General features: G+C 39.4%; 1 protein-coding gene across 1 annotated transcript in view; it reads right to left on the bottom strand.

The window, feature by feature from the left end:
• Positions 1 to 20,740, bottom strand: part of LOC126236123 (acyl-CoA Delta-9 desaturase) — a 160,698-nt gene extending 139,958 nt beyond the window's left edge. Inside the window, exon 1 of the mRNA XM_049945197.1 lies at positions 19,666 to 20,740. Within this exon, the coding sequence (XP_049801154.1) occupies positions 19,666 to 19,676 (11 nt within the window). The 5' untranslated portion in view covers positions 19,677 to 20,740. The remainder of the gene's footprint in view (positions 1 to 19,665) is intronic.
• Positions 20,741 to 20,744: the final 4 nt, after the last annotated feature.

Consider the following 20,744-nt stretch of genomic DNA (forward strand, 5'->3'; position numbering starts at 1 on the left):
AGTGTACAATTGCATCAAAAACCAAGGGAGACAATGTATCCCACTTGCAAAAAAGGCACCATTCAAGCAGGTGGAGGAGATATTCTTGTGTAAGGGAAAGGGATGGTGCTCCTAATATGTTTGCTGTCATCTCACTCCTGTAAATGATACATGAAAGTACTGCCCCATCATGTGCACCCATTTATTCACTTACTGCAATTCACAGACAATGCACCACCCCATCACTACAGTGTAGTGTCAGAATGCTTTGGACAACATTCCACATACATGAGGATGCCTGAGTGGCCCCAGGGCAAATGACTTCAATCCTATTTGGAGCTGATGACATGCTTTTGAGTGATTACTGTCAGTCGCAGATGACGATTGAGTGGTCAGAGAACAGGATGGCTTCCAACTGCCTACCGTGCCCCACAGACTCCATGCCCGACATGTGGCCACCGACATCAGGGAGTTCTACACAGTGCAAGGTAGGAGCATCTTATTCATTTGCTCTTGATTGTACACACATTTTGAGGCTGAATCAGATGCACTGTTGAACGAAGTTTATCACAGACTTCTTGAAATGAGATCTGTCCTCACAGGCTGGAATGTAGCTCAAACTTCTACAGAATACTTAACCAGTTCACAGAATTTCAGTAGTCCATCAAGGTTCTCCGCCTGTAGCAGTGTACTAGACTACATTTGGAGTTCAGATGTGATAATCTGCAGGTAACATGACTATCTTCTTTGTGGCAACCACTGACCATTCACGAAACATTAATCAACAGAAAAACAACTCACACCCATTACACAATAACTAAAAGCTACAGGTAAAGGAAGCCATTCAAGATTCTACGCTTTTAATCTTTCCAAAAGCTTCAGATTAACATGTTGATTGCCACAATGCCAGTGGCAGACACAGGAGAGCATCATGCCTGGCACCATGTGTCCACTGGAGACCACAAGCTTCACTCTGTTTAGTACAGTATATCCTTGGATGGCATGTTTGTCATACAATCACATGCACATGTGGCTTGATAATAAAATGTATACTGTGAATGAACATGGCCTGTGAATGTGATATTGGACTGGTGAGGTATTATCAGTTTGGCCTTGTTTACAGTTGCTGCTTCACACAGTTCTACATGATGTACATTTCTTGCAGTCCACTATCACCATTATCATCACAATCATTGTTATCATCTCTGCTGTCGGCATCAGTGCAATCCACAAACGCATCTTTGCACTGAATCATTGACTTCAAAATCGGATTCTTAAAACATGCTCAGTAATTCTTCATTGTTGAAACCAATCTTTTTTTACTGTTTACAATGCTGTGCCATCTCACCAGTTGATGGTAAGGGATCCATTTGAGCTAAAATTATTTATTCTTATATTATATGATGAAGTAAGTCTCACTGTTCACACCAAAATATTGTGTTGTTGTTGTTGTGGACTTCAGTTCAGAGACTGGTTTGATGCAGCTCTCCATGCTACTCTATACTGTGCAAGCTTCTTCATCTCCCAGTACCTACTGCAACCTACATCCTTGTGAATCTGCTTAGTGTATTCATCTCTTGGTCTCCCTCTACGATTTTTACCCTCCAATACTAAATCGGTGATCAGTTGATGGCTCAGAACATGTCCTACCAACTGATCCCTTCTTCTAGTCAAGTTGTGCCATAAATTTCTCTTCTCCCCAATTCTATTCAATACCTCCTCATTAGTTATGTGATCTACCCACCTAATCTTCAGCATTCTTCTGTAGCACAACATTTCAAAAGCTTCTATTCTCTTCTTGTCCAAAATATTTATCGTCCATGTTTCACTTCCATACATGGCCAGTGAAATATAAATTAGCAACAATAATCAATGTAGAGTGTCATTGAAATTCCATAATAATTAGCAATAAAACCCATGGTGAAGGCAATGTTGCAAAAAACAGATTTCAAAATGTCGCGCAAGATAGTGCACCTGCTTTCCTGTACACTGGCAGCAACTCAATCATGAAATACACATTAATGCTCTGAAGTACACTATATACTGCACAAACCAGAGTAGGGCCCACCAGCGGTGACACGCTCCACTCTTTTTAGTACAGTATAGCACACTGTCGATTGCATTTATAGGCCACATACATCCACAGTATATGTTTCATTAACAAGCCACATGTGACTACGATTGTACGACAAACACACCATCTAAAGGTACTAAACAGAGCGGAGTTTGTGGTCACCAGCAGGCACATGGTGACAGGTGTGAGGCTCTGCAGTGTCTATAAGTGGTCTCATGCCAGTTAACATGCTAAGTGCCACACTAATTCATGCTTAGGATAATATGTTGATAGTGAACATCTCACCAGGTTTATGACAATATGGAGGACTTCTTGTTAGGCATATTCAGAATACACCTCATTACTATAAGGACAGAACTCATCCCTGGTGTGCCCCCATGAAAATGTGACAGAACCAACATCACCAATACAACTTACATGTTTTACCCAATTTTGTACATCTACATACTCAACACATTTCTCCCATTATGGTACCAGTTTCAATAATGTCCTGTTCATAGAAATCAGTTTGGTTGGAGTATTCCTATAGCCATCTGTGGACTGCTGATTTCATTTCTGCATCTGTTGCAAAGCACTGGACGGCCAGGGACTTCTCCATGGGACCAAACAGATGAAAGTCTGTGACTCCAAGGTCCAGACTTTATGGTGGATGCTGTAGCACCTACCACCCAAATGTGGTAAATTTCTCACAAACAGGAGCAGCAACATTGGGGCATCAGCATTAATGTTGTGGCGTGTGTCACGAAGGGAATTATGCAACATCACCAAAGTTTTCATATAGGCTACAGTATTCACAGTGATCCTGTGCTCAGCAGAGTCCACAAATAACACACAATGTGTGTCCCAGAATACCACACAAGCACTTTTGTAGCAGATTGTCACTTTGAATTCTTTTATACTGGGGAAGCAGCATGTTTCAACTCCATTGAGGGCTGCTTGGTGTTGAGCTAGTGGTATGCCCATGAGTCATCACCAGAGATGATTCCTTTCAGAAAACCATGCCCTTCTGGGGTGTAATGCGTGAAGTGATCCAAGGTTGTCATCATTTGCTAGCCCTTTTAGTTGTCTGTCAGGTCTTAGGCACCCAGTGAGCACTACCTTTATGAAATTTCAATGTGTCATGAACAGTATTATACACTGTGCCGTAGGAAATGTTGAACTGCTGCAATAAAGTTTGCAGTTGCACATGCCAGTTATTCAAAACTGCTGCCTCAATGGCTCCAACATTCTGTGGGGTTGCAGTTGTGACCAGCCACCCGGAGCTTGGCAAATCACTAAGGTTCACATGGTCCTCTTGGAAGAATGCACACCATCTGGAGACATTGATATGTCCATACAGCCATCCCCATACAAGCCATGCTTGTCCCTGTGAATCTCACTTGGTTCATGTCCTTTGGACTACAAATATCGAACTACACTTTGCTGCTCTTCACATGTTGATGACAATAATGCGTGCCATGTTTGTTCTGTCACTAGAACTGTACACAAAAACAAAATTCCCTCTGTAGCACAAACTTCAGACTACATCATCGTGAAATTTCAACATTGTAGCTGCAATAGCAGGGGAGAAAGAAATTATTGTGCGTTACTTTGAGATGCTCCCTCAAAGTATTAATGTTTCAATTTTCTTTTGGAATTTCATTACATCATCTCATATTTGGTTGTGTTGATAGCACTTCCATCCTGTCTGTTTTAAAAGTAGATGGTAAGTACAATGGTTGACTTTGGCATGTTAAATGAAACCTTACCATCTAATGGTTCTAAAACGATGTGACAACAGTTTCATTAATATGACAGTAAATTCTGCAGTATTAAATAAAATTCATTTGGAATTGGGATTCCTCTTTTTTGTCTCAAGCAGTGCACTAACTGCTTTAACAGAAAAACGGGTTATCAAAACTGTACTCCAAGGGAGGTTGTATCATGTGCAGCGGAAAATTACTAGAACTATAGGAATGGGTTTTGGGAATAGACATTCTTTATGAACATGTCAAGTTGTGGTGACGTATGCTGAAGTTCAGTTACAGTAAGCTCAAAATAAAATATTTCCTTGTGGAGTCATAATTAAGTTTGAAATAGTTTTTATATGTCAAAGGCTTATCATCTGCATATTGTCTTATGGAGAATGTCACTCAAGTACATCAAAGGGAAGAGGAACAATGTTTTATTGCAGCAACACATATATCCTTTAAGACTGGCACAAATTGTCACAAGCGAGATTAGGGTTCATGGTCCCATTGACAATGAGGTCATTAGAGAGAGAGAGAGAGAGAGAGAGAGAGAGAGAGAGAGAGAGAGAGAGAGAGAGAGAGCATAAGATTGATTTGGAGAAAGGTGGGAAATGAAATCGGCCATGCCATTTCAAAGGGACCTTCCTAGAATTTGCCTTCATTAGTCTGCAGTTTGATAGAAAGTAGGGATAATTTCAAGCTGGGTTGCTGGATGGCACTCCAATTTGCCATCCTACTGAATGTGAGGCTATTGTCTCAACCATAGCACCACCTTCCTTGGAAATAGATTTTGGGTTGTAGGTTCATCTAAACATTGTGTTCCATAAATCTCATCATAAAAAATTGTCTTCATCCAGCATTGTCTGGGCACTTACCTTCCCCACTCTTATATTGGACTAAAATATAATTATGGCTGTACCCATCAGCCTAAGGAGCTCAAACATTCTAGTTTAGATCATTTTTACCCTGCCCTCAGTGCTGAAATGTCACTGGATCGGTCAACTATGAGTCAAACACCCCTGAAAATCATGGATGTGCCACCAAAGTATGCTCATTTCCATTACTTCACCCTTCCCAACTTTCACACACCAACTTATTTAATCAATAGTGCATATGACTATCAAAATAATTCTGCAATGAGTTTCGTACCACAAACATTTTTAACAATTTTGCTAACTAAATAGAAATTTCTTACAAACTCAGAACTAAATATGACAACCGTTTCATCTGTTTCCTATGGGAGGTGCATATTTTGAAATCAAAATAAATCATCTTGGTTTTTCCATCATGCGGTGTGTTACTTATATGATTATATGTTCCATCCTCAACAGATACCTTACTGATAGGTTGTCCCCACAGGGCTTTCGTATGTGATGTTAAGAGGAATGGGAAATTACTGTCTAAATTGCCATTAAAAGTGAGTGAGAGAAGTTGATAGTTTCACACTAAATCCATGCTGACTGCAGTGTTGCAAAATGGATGTTGCCTGAAAGCGGTGAACTAGGCACTGCACAACACGCTCACAGCAACGTGACCATAGATGCACTCTCTGTGCCTTTGGTAGTCCAGGGTCCCTGCATATGTTGCCCCAGCTCATGTGAGATTATTATGTCATCTGGAATGCTGTGGCTAGACATGACACTGATTTTTCCTAGATTATGTCACAGGTCAGTATCAAGTGGGAGTACACTAGCAATACCCTCCGATGGTCAACACATACTGATAGTTTTTCAAGTGCACAGCATGCAGAGCTGAGTTTTTGTGTTATTTAGTATGGACCTGGACGTCTAGAAACTTCATACCTTGTTTTTCATTTAGTGTGTACTCTTTGACCAGTAACCCAGCTGATGCCTGTAAAATATTTTATTTGTTTGGGATGGCATAAAGTGGGTCTTTGTAAGATGAAATTTTAAGCCGTTTGGAATGAGTCAGATGTACATCCTGTTACATTCCCATCCATTTCCATCTCTGCTTCTAACGGGGTAGTAATGAATTTTTAAGTGCAACCTTGAAAAAATAAATATACATAATTTTTTCGTTTGTTTGTCTGCACCCCTGATAAATACTGAACTCCCCCTCCGTACTACTGTAAAATGCTTCCAGAAGTGAGAAAACAAAATGGTGCTGATTAAATGTACATGACTTTATGGCTACACCTCATCATATATACTTAGCAAAACATTATGAAGTGCATGGTAGAGGGTACTTCTCATCATATCACCAATCATGGATTCTTCTCATCCCATCTGCATGTGGGAAGAATGACTTGAAATGCCTTTGTGCATGCTGTAATTCAGCTCATTGTGTCTTCATGATCCCTACAGAAGGGAAACTTATGGGTTTGTGGCATATTCACGAAAACCTCACTTAATAGTGTTCCTTGAAATTGTGGCCATTTGTGCTGCCCTTCTTTCTATACATACAATATCCCCTAATAGTCCTATTTAATGCACATTTTTCAACATTTAAACCTAGTTGTCAATCCTCATGCTATATTGAAATATGAAAGAATATTTTTGTCACTTTTTAGATAACAGCATCTTCTGCAAAAAGTCTGACTTACGGGTGATATTATTTGCCACTTCATTAATATAAAACAAGGACAGGGAAGGTTCCAGTTCACTTCTTTGGGTCAGCCCTGAAATTACTTTCACATCTGTTTATGATCCTCTATCCAAGATAACATGCTGCACCCTCACTACCAAGAAATGCTCAGTCCAGTCACAAATTTCATGATACCCAATGTGATCATACTTTGATTGATAAATTTTGGTATGGTACAGAGTTAATTGGTCCCTAGAAGTCAAGAAATACAGCATCTGCATCATTGGATCGATACATGGCTTTCATGATGTCACGTGAGAAAAGCATAAGTTGGATGAAACGTGATTCACATTTCCAGAATCCATGCTTCTTGGCATGGAGAAGGTGATTACATTCAAGATACCTCATTACATTTGAGCTCAGAATATGTTCTAAGATTCAACAATGCACAGGTATAAAAAATATTGGACAGTAGCTTTGCGATTCACATCCGTTAACCTACTTTGATAGATTTAACACTGTGCTTTCTTCTGATTACTGGGCACAGCTTTTTGTTTAAGGTATCTGCAATGTGCTGCGGATTGAAGAGGGGCTAACCTAGTTGCCAATTCTGTATAGTTACTGTTGGTCAAAGGTGGACTAACTCGGATGACAATTCTGTAGAAAATCTGATAGGGATTATTCCACGCAATGTAGCTTCATTTATTTTCAGAGATTTTAGCTGTTTCACAATGTTACTGATACTAATATACGTACTGCCTTTGCTGTGGGACAAGGACTGTGATAGCAGTCCTAGATTTTCCTTTATGAAGGGACATTTGAAAGCTTGTTTCAGCATATGTGCTTCTGCTTTGCTACCTTCAGTTCCATTCCCTGTGTCATGGACGTGTATTTGGACACTAATTTTGGAACCACTGAAAGCTTTCACCCATGTTTCCATTCTGAAAGACAAATGTTTCATTTAGCAACTCTGTATCTACAGCCCTATGCTTCGATTCACACCTACTGAGCTGTAGCTGCTGGTTCCATAAAAATTCTTTGCAAAGCCTGTTTGTAAATAGCATAATCAGAATGAAAGGAAAGATTACTGTTAAGATTGATGCAACCATTTTGGATGACCATGTTCATTTAGTGGCAAATGTATTGTTTCCGGCATGTAATCCTATCTTACAAAATCGTTAAGTCCTCACTCACATTGCTGGTATTATCACAGTCCGGTCTGATGAGTAAAAGGAGATCTTGCACCACAGTAAACAAGTGTTCATAATATTTTTCCCTTCTTGTACTTCTCTCTTTTAACATAAACCTTCATTTACTGCAAGTTCATGATGGTTTACCTTTGTCATATCGAATATTGTGTCTACAAAAAAATGTTTGAAAATATTTTATAATAACACATGTAAAAGATATGGACATGTGCAAGCTTTCAGAGCCAGTGTCTCCTTCTTCTTCAAGAAAGTTTGAAGAGAAACAAGGAGGGATGGAGGAAATGGACTGTCAAGATCTAGGAAAGGAGAGGGAGAGAGAGAGAGATGGAAATGTCATCCAGAACTCTTGGTCAGAGGAGACTTACTGGATGGGATGAGAAGCAAAGACTGACTGTTAGTGCCTGCAATTTCAAATCTCATCTGGTGCAGCCACCAGCAATTAGTCTTTCTTTCTCATCCCACCCAGTATGTCTCCCCTGACTCAGGGTATTGAGCACGTTTTCCATGATTCTTTTTCCTAATACTCGTCCGTGCTTTTCCTTCATTGCTCTTCATTCCTCTTCAACCCTTCTACTAGAAGAAGCCATTGGCTCTCAAACTTTGTGAGTTTCCACATCTTTTCTACTGCCACTGTTTGATGAGCAGATTTTGAATATTGTGTCTGACTGATGTATTTCAAAACTCTGATCAAGGGCAACATAACTCACACTCTTTGTTAACTGCTATAACCAGATAGCTTCTCTGTTTCAAGATTAATGATGGTGAACAATTCTGATTTACTGATGTCAAGTATCATGCTAAAATAACAATTTGGTAGACAACAATTTAACAACACAGAACAAAGCACATTATGGTTCTATAGGTTTGTGGCTTTGATAAGTGAGCCACCACAACAAAACAAATGGTTATTCACCACCTTTACTTAAATACTAAACATGTTATATTCTTTTTGGTGAAGACATCTGCATATTGAACAAGAGATTAACTAGGGGAAGCCAGCAGGGGCAACACAGTTTTGAGATTTCATGAAAAATGGTTCTGAGTAAACATGTAACTAGTCATTATCCATGATATCTTCTAACTTCCTTTGAACTTACACTGGACTGATATGTCAAACTGTGTGACAAGGCAATAGTTTGTTTGAGAAGATCATTTTTTCCTGTCTCTCCACAGGGTACTCTCGTGGTCTTTTGTCAGTGATTGAAACAGGATCATACAGGGATTATAAAGGCTAAGTGTGTGGATTTACACCTTTCAACAATCTCAGATAGTTGGGAACTATGACTCATTTAAGTTGATGTTGAAGGATTCTTTTGAGAAAATATTCACTATTTGTGGCCCAACTTCTTGCCTTTATGAATTAAGATGGCCATATACTTTCTCATCTTGTGACAGGAACACTGTGAAATTTTGTACTATTATTCTGGTTCTTGAAACTTTTCTTTTGACACAAAGCTGAATACAGTTAACCTCATGTTGTAGGAAACCATGATCTTCGCTGTTATAATGAATAAAAAAACACTGCCTGGATCACTTCTTTTATGACTGACTACAGTTTCAATCTGTATTGCATATTATCTTCACATCTGACACTGCAAAGTACAGTATGTCAAACTAACATTAGTTGAAAAACTGCACTTTATGGTGCCAGACTTGAAGATGATCTGCAGCGTAAATTGAAAGCAATAATCAGTAATAAAAAGAAAGTGATCCAGATGGTGTTTGTCTATTTATTACAAAATGAAAGGCTTTAGTCACAATAACTTTGATTGCCTGTGCTATCTACTAATGTGAGAGCCTATGTTCCACCTTCATTTCAGCTTGCTCTACGTAAATGATAAAATGTAATGACTCCATCCACAATATCACTCCCTACAAAACACTGACTAATAGCTCTGTGATTGTACCACAGAATGCAGGTCTACAGATATACTCCTGGAGATGGCCTTCCGTAATTTCTTTTCTGATGATAATTCCACAAATTGGTAATTCTACCATGCTGCATTTACAACAGTCCTTGTAGTGTAATTGTTGGCATTACAAGACATTTAGGTCTATAGGGAACGCTCAAGGAATAATTTCAAGTAACAGCTTTATTCCTTTTGACATCTATATCATTTATTCATGGCAAATAATCTGTACATTTATGACCTGATAATTGTGCCTATTGGCACACATTTTCTGAAGAATCTACAGAAAAAAAGAAGAATAGCTTGCAAAGTGTGACGTAGGATGGAAATTTAACAGATAATTAGGAAGATGTACTAAAACAGTGGAAAGAGTTCCAAAATGGTACTGAAACAGAGGATGACAGACTAAAGTCCGAAATACTAAATGTCTTTTTCGAAAGCTGTTTCACAGAGGAAGAGTGCACTGTAGTTCCTTCTCTAGATTGTCGCACAGATGACAAAAGGGTAGATATCGAAATAGACGACAGAGGGATAGAGAAACAATTAAAATCGCTCAAAAGAGGAAAGGCCGCTGGACCTGATGGGATACCAGTTCGATTTTACACAGAGTACGCGAAGGAACTTGCCCCCCTTCTTGCAGCGGTGTACTATAGGTCTCTAGAAGAGCGTAGCGTTCCAAAGGATTGGAAACGGGCACAGGTCATCCCCGTTTTCAAGAAGGGACGTCGAACAGATGTGCAGAACTATAGACCTATATCTCTAATGTCGATCAGTTGTAGAATTTTGGAACACATATTATGTTCGAGTATAATGACTTTTTTGGAGACTAGAAATCTACTCTGTAGGAATCAGCATGGGTTTCGAAAAAGACGGTCGTGCGAAACCCAGCTCGCGCTATTCGTCCACGAGACTCAGAGGGCCATTGACACGGGTTCACAGGTAGATGCTGTGTTTCTTGACTTCCGCAAGGCGTTCGATACAGTTACCCACAGTCATTTAATGAACAAAGTAAGAGCATGTGGAGTATCAGACCAATTGTGTGATTGGATTGAAGACGCAGCATGTCATTCTCAATGGAGAGAAGTCTTCCGAAGTAAGAGTGATTTCAGGTGTGCCGCAGGGTAGTGTCATAGGACTGTTGCTATTCACAATATACATAAATGACCTTGTGGATGACATCGGAAGTTCACTGAGGCTTTTTGCAGATGATGCTGTGGTGTATCGAGAGGTTGTAACAATGGAAAATTGTACTGAAATGCAGGAGGATCTGCAGCGAATTGACACATTGTGCAGGGAATGGCAATTGAATCTCAATGTAGACAAGTGTAATGTGCTGCGAATACATAGAAAGATAGATCCCTTATCATTTAGCTACAAAATAGCAGGTCAGCAACTGGAAGCAGTTAATTCCATAAATTATCTGGGAGTACGCATTAGGAGTGATTTAAAATGGAATGATCATATAAAGTTGATCGTCGGTAAAGCAGATGCCAGACTGAGATTCATTGGAAGAATCCTAAGGAAATGCAATCCGAATACAAAGGAAGTAGGTTACAGTACGCTTGTTCACCCAATGCTTGAATACTGCTCAGCAGTGTGGGATCCGTACCAGATAGGGTTGATAGAAGAGATAGAGAAGATCCAACGGAGAGCAGTGCGCTTCGTTACAGGATCATTTAGTAATCGCGAAAGCGTTACGGAGATGATAGATAAACTCCAGTGGAAGACTCTGCGGGAGAGACGCTCAGTAGCTCGGTACGGGCTTTTGTTAAAGTTTCGAGAACATACCTTCACCGAAGAGTCAAGCAGTATATTGCTCCCTCCTACATATATCTCGCGAAGAGACCATGAGGATAAAATCAGAGAGATTAGAGCACACACAGAAGCATACCGACAATCCTTCTTTCCACGAACGATACGAGACTGGAATAGAAGGGAGAACCGATAGAGGTACTCAGGGTACCCTCCGCCACACATCGTCAGGTGGCTTGCGGAGTATGGATGTAGATGTAGATGATGAACTTTTCAACCACAAAGAGGAAGAATAAATCCACATGGGAATGTAAATTTTTGAATACAAAGATGGATTCTCCTTATGAACAAGGATGGCGACACCCAACACAGGAAGAAATAAGTTAGCTTCTTGTGGATTTAAACAATAACTAGACCACAGGAAAAGATAGTGTAACTGACCTCGTAAAAGTAGGAATACTTACTGAAAAAATACATGAAGACTAGAAAACTGGCATGGTATACCATATACACAAAAAAATTGTAAACACGTGAAAGTAGAAAAAGGGATTACCATACTAGATGTGGTGTGCACTCTAACCAAAATCCTAGCACAATTAATAAGACCGTGGATGAAGATCACAGTGGGCTCAGACCAAGGAGTATTCCAACACTGTGAATATTGTAAGGTCTTCACATTCAGAGAACTACTGAAATCTGGATGTGATTCAATATCAAAATACACACTAAATGTAAGCCAATTTCAAGCAAAAACATGATTCAGCAAACAGGAAAGAACTATAGAAACCAATGCGAAAAGGTAAAGTCCCAAGAGAATTGATAAATCTCAAAAGGATGACACAAATTTGTAGTCCTATCAAGACCGATGGAAATGTATCAAATAATTTTGAAATTTTACGTGCACTGCACCAAAGAGATGTACGCTTAACAATTCTTTTAAGGAAAAACACATAACACTGGTGTAATATTCTACAACCTTTATTATTTTACAAACTGGTTTTTGGCTGTTATATTATCATCAGGTACAAATATAAATATGTGTGGCTATTTTGTACGATCAAAGATTTTGGACTAGTGCATTGCAGAGTATCTCAATTGGTTTCGAAAGATTACAATTCTTAGGAATGAAATGAGTGAAAATGCTATGTAAAATTACTGACCATTGATAAAATATGTGACACATTAAATAATGAATTATATAACAAATGACAACAATTATTGTGGGAAGAAAATAAATTGAACAATGAACTTTGGTGGCATGTTACAAGGGAGTGGCTGAACAAAATAGCTGATTATGGCATAATAGCCGAAAACTGTTTGTAATATAATACATATTATAGAATACTACACTAGTGTCATATGTGTTATCACTCATAATACATAAGGTATTCTAACAAGAACTGGCAGAACAGGCAGTCAATGAAGTTCTTTTTAAATATGTCTTGTAATACATAGGGCGGAAGCAGGGACAAACATTCCAGGAGGGAACTTCTTGGCAGATTAAAATTGTATGTTGCACTGGGACTCAGACGTGGACTGAGGCAGACACACAGTTTTAATCTCCCAGGAAGTTTCAAATTGGTGCACATTCCACTACAGACTGAAAATTCATTCTTTTCCCAGGAAGAACAATTTTAGTGTGTAATATGTAACTTAGGTAGACTATAATGCAGACTATATTAACAATCTTTTTGCAGATGAAAGACCTGAAATAGAAAATAAAACTGATGAGGATCTATTGTGTCAAGTCATTGCAACTGTTGACATCAGAAGAGCAATAGGAACAGCAAAAGACAGGAAAGCAGTTGGTCCAGATCAAATACCAACTGAAATGCTGAAACTATTAGATGATAACAGTATCTTAGTTCTCCACAAAGTATTTAATCAGATTTATAAAATGGATAATTTCCTGACAAATGGCTGATGTCACTCTTCATCCCCTTGCCCAAGAAGAGCAATGCAACAAAATGCAGAGATTACAGACTAATTAGCCTAATAAGCCTTCATATCCTAAAGATATTTCTCAAGATCATTCAATATAGAATCAGTGTGAAAGAGATATGGGATCTTCACAGTTTGGATTTAGATGGGGTCTAGGTAAGAGGGAAGCAATGGTCACAATTCAGTTATTGGTTCAGAAGTACTATGATCAGAAGAAGGATATAATGCTGTGCTTCATATATTACGAAAAGGCATTTGACAGAGTGCAACAACACAAACACGTATAAATTTTGAGAAGACTCTACATACATGGAAAAGATATTCATTGCATAGAAAATCTTTACTGGATCAATCAGCTGAGGTTAAAACTGGCAGTCAGGTGACAGAAACACAAAGAATCTGTAGAGGAGTTAGACAAGGATGTGTGCTCTCACCATTCCTCTGCCTAACATATAATTCCAGGAGTCGCTTGAAGACCGTGTTATAAGTGTTAAAGTAAATGGGATATGGATTAACAACATAAGATATGTGGATGACACAGTCTTAATTGCTGATTACGTGAACAATCAGCAAGGCCTCCTTACTGCAGTGGGAGAACACAGTAGAAATATGGACCTCAATATCAACACCAAAAAGACAAAATTTATGATAGTCACTCACAATTCATACAAACATCAAAATGTAGAACTAATGCATAACAATTAACCCACAAAAAGGGAGAACAGATTCAACTACTTATAGATGCGGTTATGTGAAAACCGGTCATCTGATGTGGAAATCAGATGTAGAATAGAAGGGCCCATAGTGCATTCATGAAATTTAACAAAGTGTTTACAAGCACTGACTTCGATCTTAATCTCAGAATTAAATTTATAAAGAGCTATGAGTGGTCAATACTTTGGCACAGCACAGAAAGTTGGATGCTGAAAGTAAACATTATGAACAATTTGGAAGCATTTGAGATGTGGTTACATCAAAGAGTCCTTAAAATTCCATGGAGGCAAGGAAAAGAAATGAAGTAGAATAGCAAAACGAGACCGAGAACTGCTAAACACAATCCGACATAAGGAAACACTTACTTAGGTCACATGGTTTGAATTGAGAGGTATCACTTTCTTCAACTAATAACACTAGTCAACAACCAGTTTGCATCTGGGATGTGATACATCAAGTAGTATGTATTTTTGTGTGTAGAATCCGAATATACGTTTCAAAATGTTTTAGTATGTACCATTTTTGAGTTTCTAAAGGCTTTTATTTTTTGTATTCAGTATTTTGCTTTTTGCTGTTTTTCTGTTTTGATGTTTAATTGTTTGTTTTTGATTTGAGAGGAGAGCTAGAAGACCTACAAATCGTCAGTAAATGGTTGATGTGGTAATCCAGTGGTGTGAAAGAGATCCTCAGTGAGTGTTTCCTAAGAAAGATAGTGCAAACTTTTTGTATTTAAAACTTACACTAAGAAAAATGGCAACTACAAAATCTCGTTGCTGTCTAAACCACCCTGACAACTTTTGTTATGTTTGTGGGAAATTCATTCCAAAAGCCCAAAGAAAACCAATCACTGATAATGTTAAGAAGGCATATAAATCGTATTCTGATTATCCTGCTGGTGATCAAGATAAAATTTTTGCACTTCATATTGCCTGCATAATACATACTACAACCTTAACCAAGTGGTTGAAAGGAAAACGCTGAGCCATGCCATTCGCTGTTCCGATGGTGGGGTGTGAGCCCAATGACCATTATTCAGACTGTTACTCTGTCTTATAAATTATTCGGGACATTCAAGCAAAACTAGACATAAAATAAGGTGCCTTTGGGCCAGCCGTGACACCAAGAACCACTATACAATCAAGGAATGGCCTATAAGGAAGTAATATGTTCCTGGAAACGTAAATGTGAACAATAACCCATTGGTTGAGCCCGATAAAATCATTTTGCCTCCCCTTCATATCAAGTTGGGCCTTATTAAGGGGCTCCGGAAAGGCTCAAAATAATGAAAAGTTCAATTTTTACTTTTTTGCGTTTTCTGAATCTGCAGACTATTACCTTTTAATAGATATATAATTTATTCAATTCCAAAGACTACAACTATTTTTAAATTTTTTTTGAAATGTGTTCTACATGGGCGTGACCCACTGTGGCGCTGTTAAACTGCTGTCAAATGGTGTTATTATTAACGTCCGTGTTCATCAGGTACATTTTAGTGATGTGAGATAAAGTATGTGTTGTGGCTAACCTGTGATGGTTCAATATATATCGCTGGTGTGCTTGTCGATTGTTTCATGTTTATTTACTCTGTCGTTATCTCGAAAATATTCGTAATTAATTCTGTTTCTTGAGTCTCTGTTTTGTTGAAGTATAATAATGAGTAAAAGTAAAGTTATTAGAAATCGTCTGACGGCTTTTAAGAAAAGGAGAAATGTTGGAAAGCCAAAGGTATGTGTTATTACTGTAAACAATAAAGACGATGAAAATCCCCAACATAGCTTGTGTCCCAAAGAAGAAGACAGTTGGTGTAAATACACTCCTGGAAATGGAAAACAGAACACATTGACACCGGTGTGTCAGACCCACCATACTTGCTCCGGACACTGCGAGAGGGCTGTACAAGCAATGATCACACGCACGGCACAGCGGACACACCAGGAACCGCGGTGTTGGCCGTCGAATGGCGCTAGCTGCGCAGCATTTGTGCACCGCCGCCGTCAGTGTCAGCCAGTTTGCCATGGCATACGGAGCTCCATCGCAGTCTTTAACACTGGTAGCATGCCGCGACAGCGTGGACGTGAACCGTATGCGCAGTTGACGGACTTTGAGCGAGGGCGTATAGTGGGCATGCGGGAGGCCGGGTGGACGTACCGCTGAATTGCTCAACACGTGGGGCGTGAGGTCTCCACAGTACATCGATGTTGTCGCCAGTGGTCGGCGGAAGGTGCACGTGCCCGCCGACCTGGGACCGGACCGCAGCGACGCACGGATGCACGCCAAGACCGTAGGATCCTACGCAGTGCCGTAGGGGATCGCACCGCCACTTCCCAGCAAATTAGGGACACTGTTGCTCCTGGGGTATCGGCGAGGACCATTCGCAACCGTCTCCATGAAGCTGGGCTACGGTCCCGCACACCGTTAGGCCGTCTTCCGCTCACGCCCCAACATCGTGCAGCCCGCCTCCAGTGGTGTCGCGACAGGCGTGAATGGAGGGACGAATGGAGACGTGTCGTCTTCAGCGATGAGAGTCGCTTCTGCCTTGGTGCCAATGATGGTCGTATGCGTGTTTGGCGCCGTGCAGGTGAGCGCCACAATCAGGACTGCATACGACCGAGGCACACAGGGCCAACACCCGGAATCATGGTGTGGGGAGCGATCTCCTACACTGGCCGTACACCACTGGTGATCGTCGAGGGGACACTGAATAGTGCACGGTACATCCAAACCGTCATCGAACCCATCGTTCTACCATTCCTAGACCGGCAAGGGAACTTGCTGTTCCAACAGGACAATGCACGTCCGCATGTATCCCGTGCCACCCAACGTGCTCTAGAAGGTGTAAGTCAACTACCCTGGCCAGCAAGATCTCCGGATCTGTCCCCCATTGAGCATGTTTGGCACTGGATGAAGCGTCGTCTCACGCGGTCTGCACGTCCAGCACGAATGCTGGTCCAACTGAGGCGCCAGGTGGAAATGGCATGGCAAGCCGTTCCACAGGACTACATCCAGCATCTCTACGATCGTCTCCATGGGAGAATAGCAGCCTGCATTGCTGCGAAAGGTGGATATACACTGTACTAGTGCCGACATTGTGCATGCTCTGTTGCCTGTGTCTATGTGCCTGTGGTTCTGTCAGTGTGATCATGTGATGTATCTGACCCCAGGAATGTGTCAATAAAGTTTCCCCTTCCTGGGACAATGAATTCACGGTGTTCTTATTTCAATTTCCAGGAGTGTATAACAAAGAATTGCTAACTGGTGAAGTGTACACTCATAAGCATAGTCTGCCTCATGCAATAATGGAGGTGATAAAACCTATTTTCAGAGACTTAGCAGCACCTGAACTGTTGAAAAAGTGTATTCAAGGAAAAACTCAAAACCCCAATGAAAGTGTAAATAGTGTTATATGGTCGAGAATCCCCAAGACTGTATTTGTTGGAATAGAAACACTTCACTTTGGTGTGTATGATGCTGTTGCGACTTTCAATGATGGCAACATTGTAAGGTGCAAGGTATTTAGAAATATGGGAATGAAGATAGGTTCTAACATGGTACGAGCGATGCTTGCTTTAGACAAGGAACGCCTTCGGGCTGCAGACAGGGCTGTAAAGAGTCTAGAAATACAAGCAAGAGTAAACAGGAGGAGGAACAAGAGGAAGCTGGAGGAGGAGTTTGCAAAGGATGAAGATAATCCATCCTATGGACCTGGAATGCACTAAAAAGTTAATCCAATCTTTGTCGCTCGATTCCCAAAACTTTTATTTTCTCATACTAATTACATGTTTTCTAAGGATCTTCCAAACATATTTGTTTCAAACTTTCAGTAAATGTTACACAGTACCTTCTGCATAATTTAACACAGCGTTTTTCCAAAAAACTGTATATTTTTGAATATATAAATAAAAAATTGCAAAAAAATGTTGTGAATTTTCATTACAATTGAAAAAAAATCATCTTTAATAACTGAACTAAAATTTTGTAAAATCCCTGTGTTAAGTTGTAGCCCATATTCCAATAAATAATCTGTAAAAAGTTCAACTTCCTACCTCAAATACTTTGTGAGGAAAGATGTAATTTATAAGCGTTATTTTAACATTGCAAGTATAGGGCGTTCCGGAGCCCCTTAAGAACTTTGTAAAAGCTCTGGATAAAGAAGGTGAGGCCTTCAATCACTTAAAGAAAAGTTACTGAAATTATGTGAGGCAAAGCTGAAAGAGGATATATTTGTTGGACCACAAATAAGAAAATTGCTGTAAGATCCAACCTTTGATACCAAAATCACAGGCACCCAATTAGCTGCCTAGTCTTTTTTTAAAGCAATTGTGAAGGGCTTTTTGGGTAACAGAAAAGACAACAAAAACTATATTACCATTGTGAATGATCTGTTGGACAACTATAAGAACATGGGGTGTAGAATGTCACTTAAAATTCACTTTTTACATTCTCACCTTGATTTCTTCCCGGAAAATTTGGGAGTGTAAGCGATGAGCATGGTGAATGCTTTCACCAAGACGTTCTTACCATGAAACACCATTACCAAGACCATTGAAGACCTTCGATGATGGGTGACTACTTCTGGGGTCTTGTTAGGGAGAGTGATGAAATGGCAAACAAAAAAAGAAGAGGTCAGTTGTTGCATTTTTCAAACAGCAAAGATGATTAAAGGTGAAAATATCTTCTGAACTAATTTTGACCTTTTATTGGCATCATGCCCATGTATACATACAAAATATTATTGATTTCAAACATTCTGAATGTGTATTTTTGTTTGACTTAATTGTGTCAATTTTCACTATTACCATTTCTTATTCTACTTTGTATCTAGGAAATGTGAAGTCATAGAGAAAGACTGATTTTAACAGTGTATTCAGCACCCAAGAATTAGGTAAATCCACCCATTTACAAACCAGATGCATATGTCATGGCTCTGCAACATTAGACAGTGGACAAGAATAAGAAATGTGGGGGACTTGAGCCACACTGGAAGAGATACGAAGACTGAGCAAATATGATTGCAAACATCCATTAGTTGATATGCAGCAGCAGTAGAAGAAGGCAAAATACTATAAAAGAAACAGGGATTAAAAATTGAGATCAGAGCATGCATTAGGGATAGTGAAAAAATGGAACAGTTTAAATATTTAGGAACACAGATAATGGAAGATAATGTGGTGCTACAGGAACTACAACAACAAGTAGCTACTGGTATCCAGAGTTTTATGTACTCCAGTAAGTCTAAGCTGCAGGCATAGAATCAGATGTCAAAGACAAGAATATATGATAATAATCAGTCCAGTGATAACCAGGACATGGACACTAACTACAAGACAGGAACAGATACTACAAAAGCTTGAGAGGAAAATGTAACAAAGTGTGTGGACTAATATATGAGAACAGAATGGAGATGTAGACAGAATGAAGCATTGAAACACATCTCTGGAGAGTTATAAATGCTAGCAGATGTTAAAACAAGTCAGATTTAGGTGGGTAGGGCATGTATAAAAGAAGCAAGATTAATGAAGACGGTCTTCAAGGGAAAATCAGGAGGGAGAAAAGCTGGGAAACTGTGAGCAAAAGATACAGACAATATCGAAGTCAAGTTTTGAAGATGATATGGATAGCTGAGAACAGAGATGTAGGGAGAAATGTACTGGAGGCTCAAAGAAACTTTGCATCTGACTGTGCAGCAATGATTTTAGTATTAACACAAACGCTTGCCAGTAAACTTGCAGTTTCCTGTTGGAGCATCTGTTGAAATAACATGCTTTTAAAATTATTTGTTGTATAGGCCCATCCTTATGAATAAGAACACTTACGGTATTTCCATCTTGGTATGCTGGGCCAATTGCACACTCCACTCCTTGTTGCCACTACAGAACAATGAAGGCCAGTATGTGCTTTTACATATGAACAGGATGTGACCCCAGAGGTGATACCCAAGTATGCATTATTCATACTTCCTACTATTGTCCACTCATAAATATAAGCGCCAAACAGTTATAATGTCATTCACGCAGTACACCTGAATTGCTTTCTACGTAATTTTTCAAGTGTTACACTTATCCAAAAAGCCACACACAGTCTAAATAACAAAGAGAGTTGTACGAAATGACTGAAGGACCTGTAATACTAAACAAAGAGACAGCATTAAAATTTCATGTAAAAACTGTCTAAATCTGACAGCAAGTATACAGACCGGTAAAGGACAATTAAAACAACTATTTTATTATGCAGCTTGATATGGACGAGAGGACAGACATTGCTGGCTATCTTACAAAGATCTGGACACATCTATAAGTTCATAAAATGTACTCCCTTTAACCTTTGAAACAACTTCATAAGCGAGGGCATGAATATGACAAATGTGGGTACATCACCAATCCGTAACCAGTCACGAAATGTGTAACTTTTAATGCAAAATACTTCCTTCACAAAGAATGAGATGATGCTTCTTGCAGTGAGTAATCTGTAACATGGGGGATCATACTTTCTGACTAATATGTTAATCACTGATAACTCATCTATACGTGACTTCAGTCAGTAATGGTAGAATACTGGAATCAATTTTAATTTTCTACCTATTGACTTATAATGCATATTTTACATCATATTATAAGATGATAACTGTGTGTGTGTGTGTGTGTGTGTGTGTGTGTGTGTGTGTGTGTGTGTGTGTGTTTTGTCTGCTTTTGACAAAGACCTTATTGGCTGAAAGCTTACTTTGTGACAGTCTTTTTGTTGTGCCTATCTGCGACTCAACATCTCTGCTATATGGAGAGCAGCAGCTATTTTTTTCATGGTATAGTAACTTGGGAAGTGTTAGATTGGGTCACTGACAGTTAAAAGCAAGATAACAAGTGCATATTGAGCTTAGTATCAAGAAGAAACATGAGAA

Source organism: Schistocerca nitens, chromosome 2 (genome assembly GCF_023898315.1).
Source record: "Schistocerca nitens isolate TAMUIC-IGC-003100 chromosome 2, iqSchNite1.1, whole genome shotgun sequence".
Classification (NCBI taxonomy): Eukaryota; Metazoa; Arthropoda; class Insecta; order Orthoptera; family Acrididae; genus Schistocerca; species Schistocerca nitens.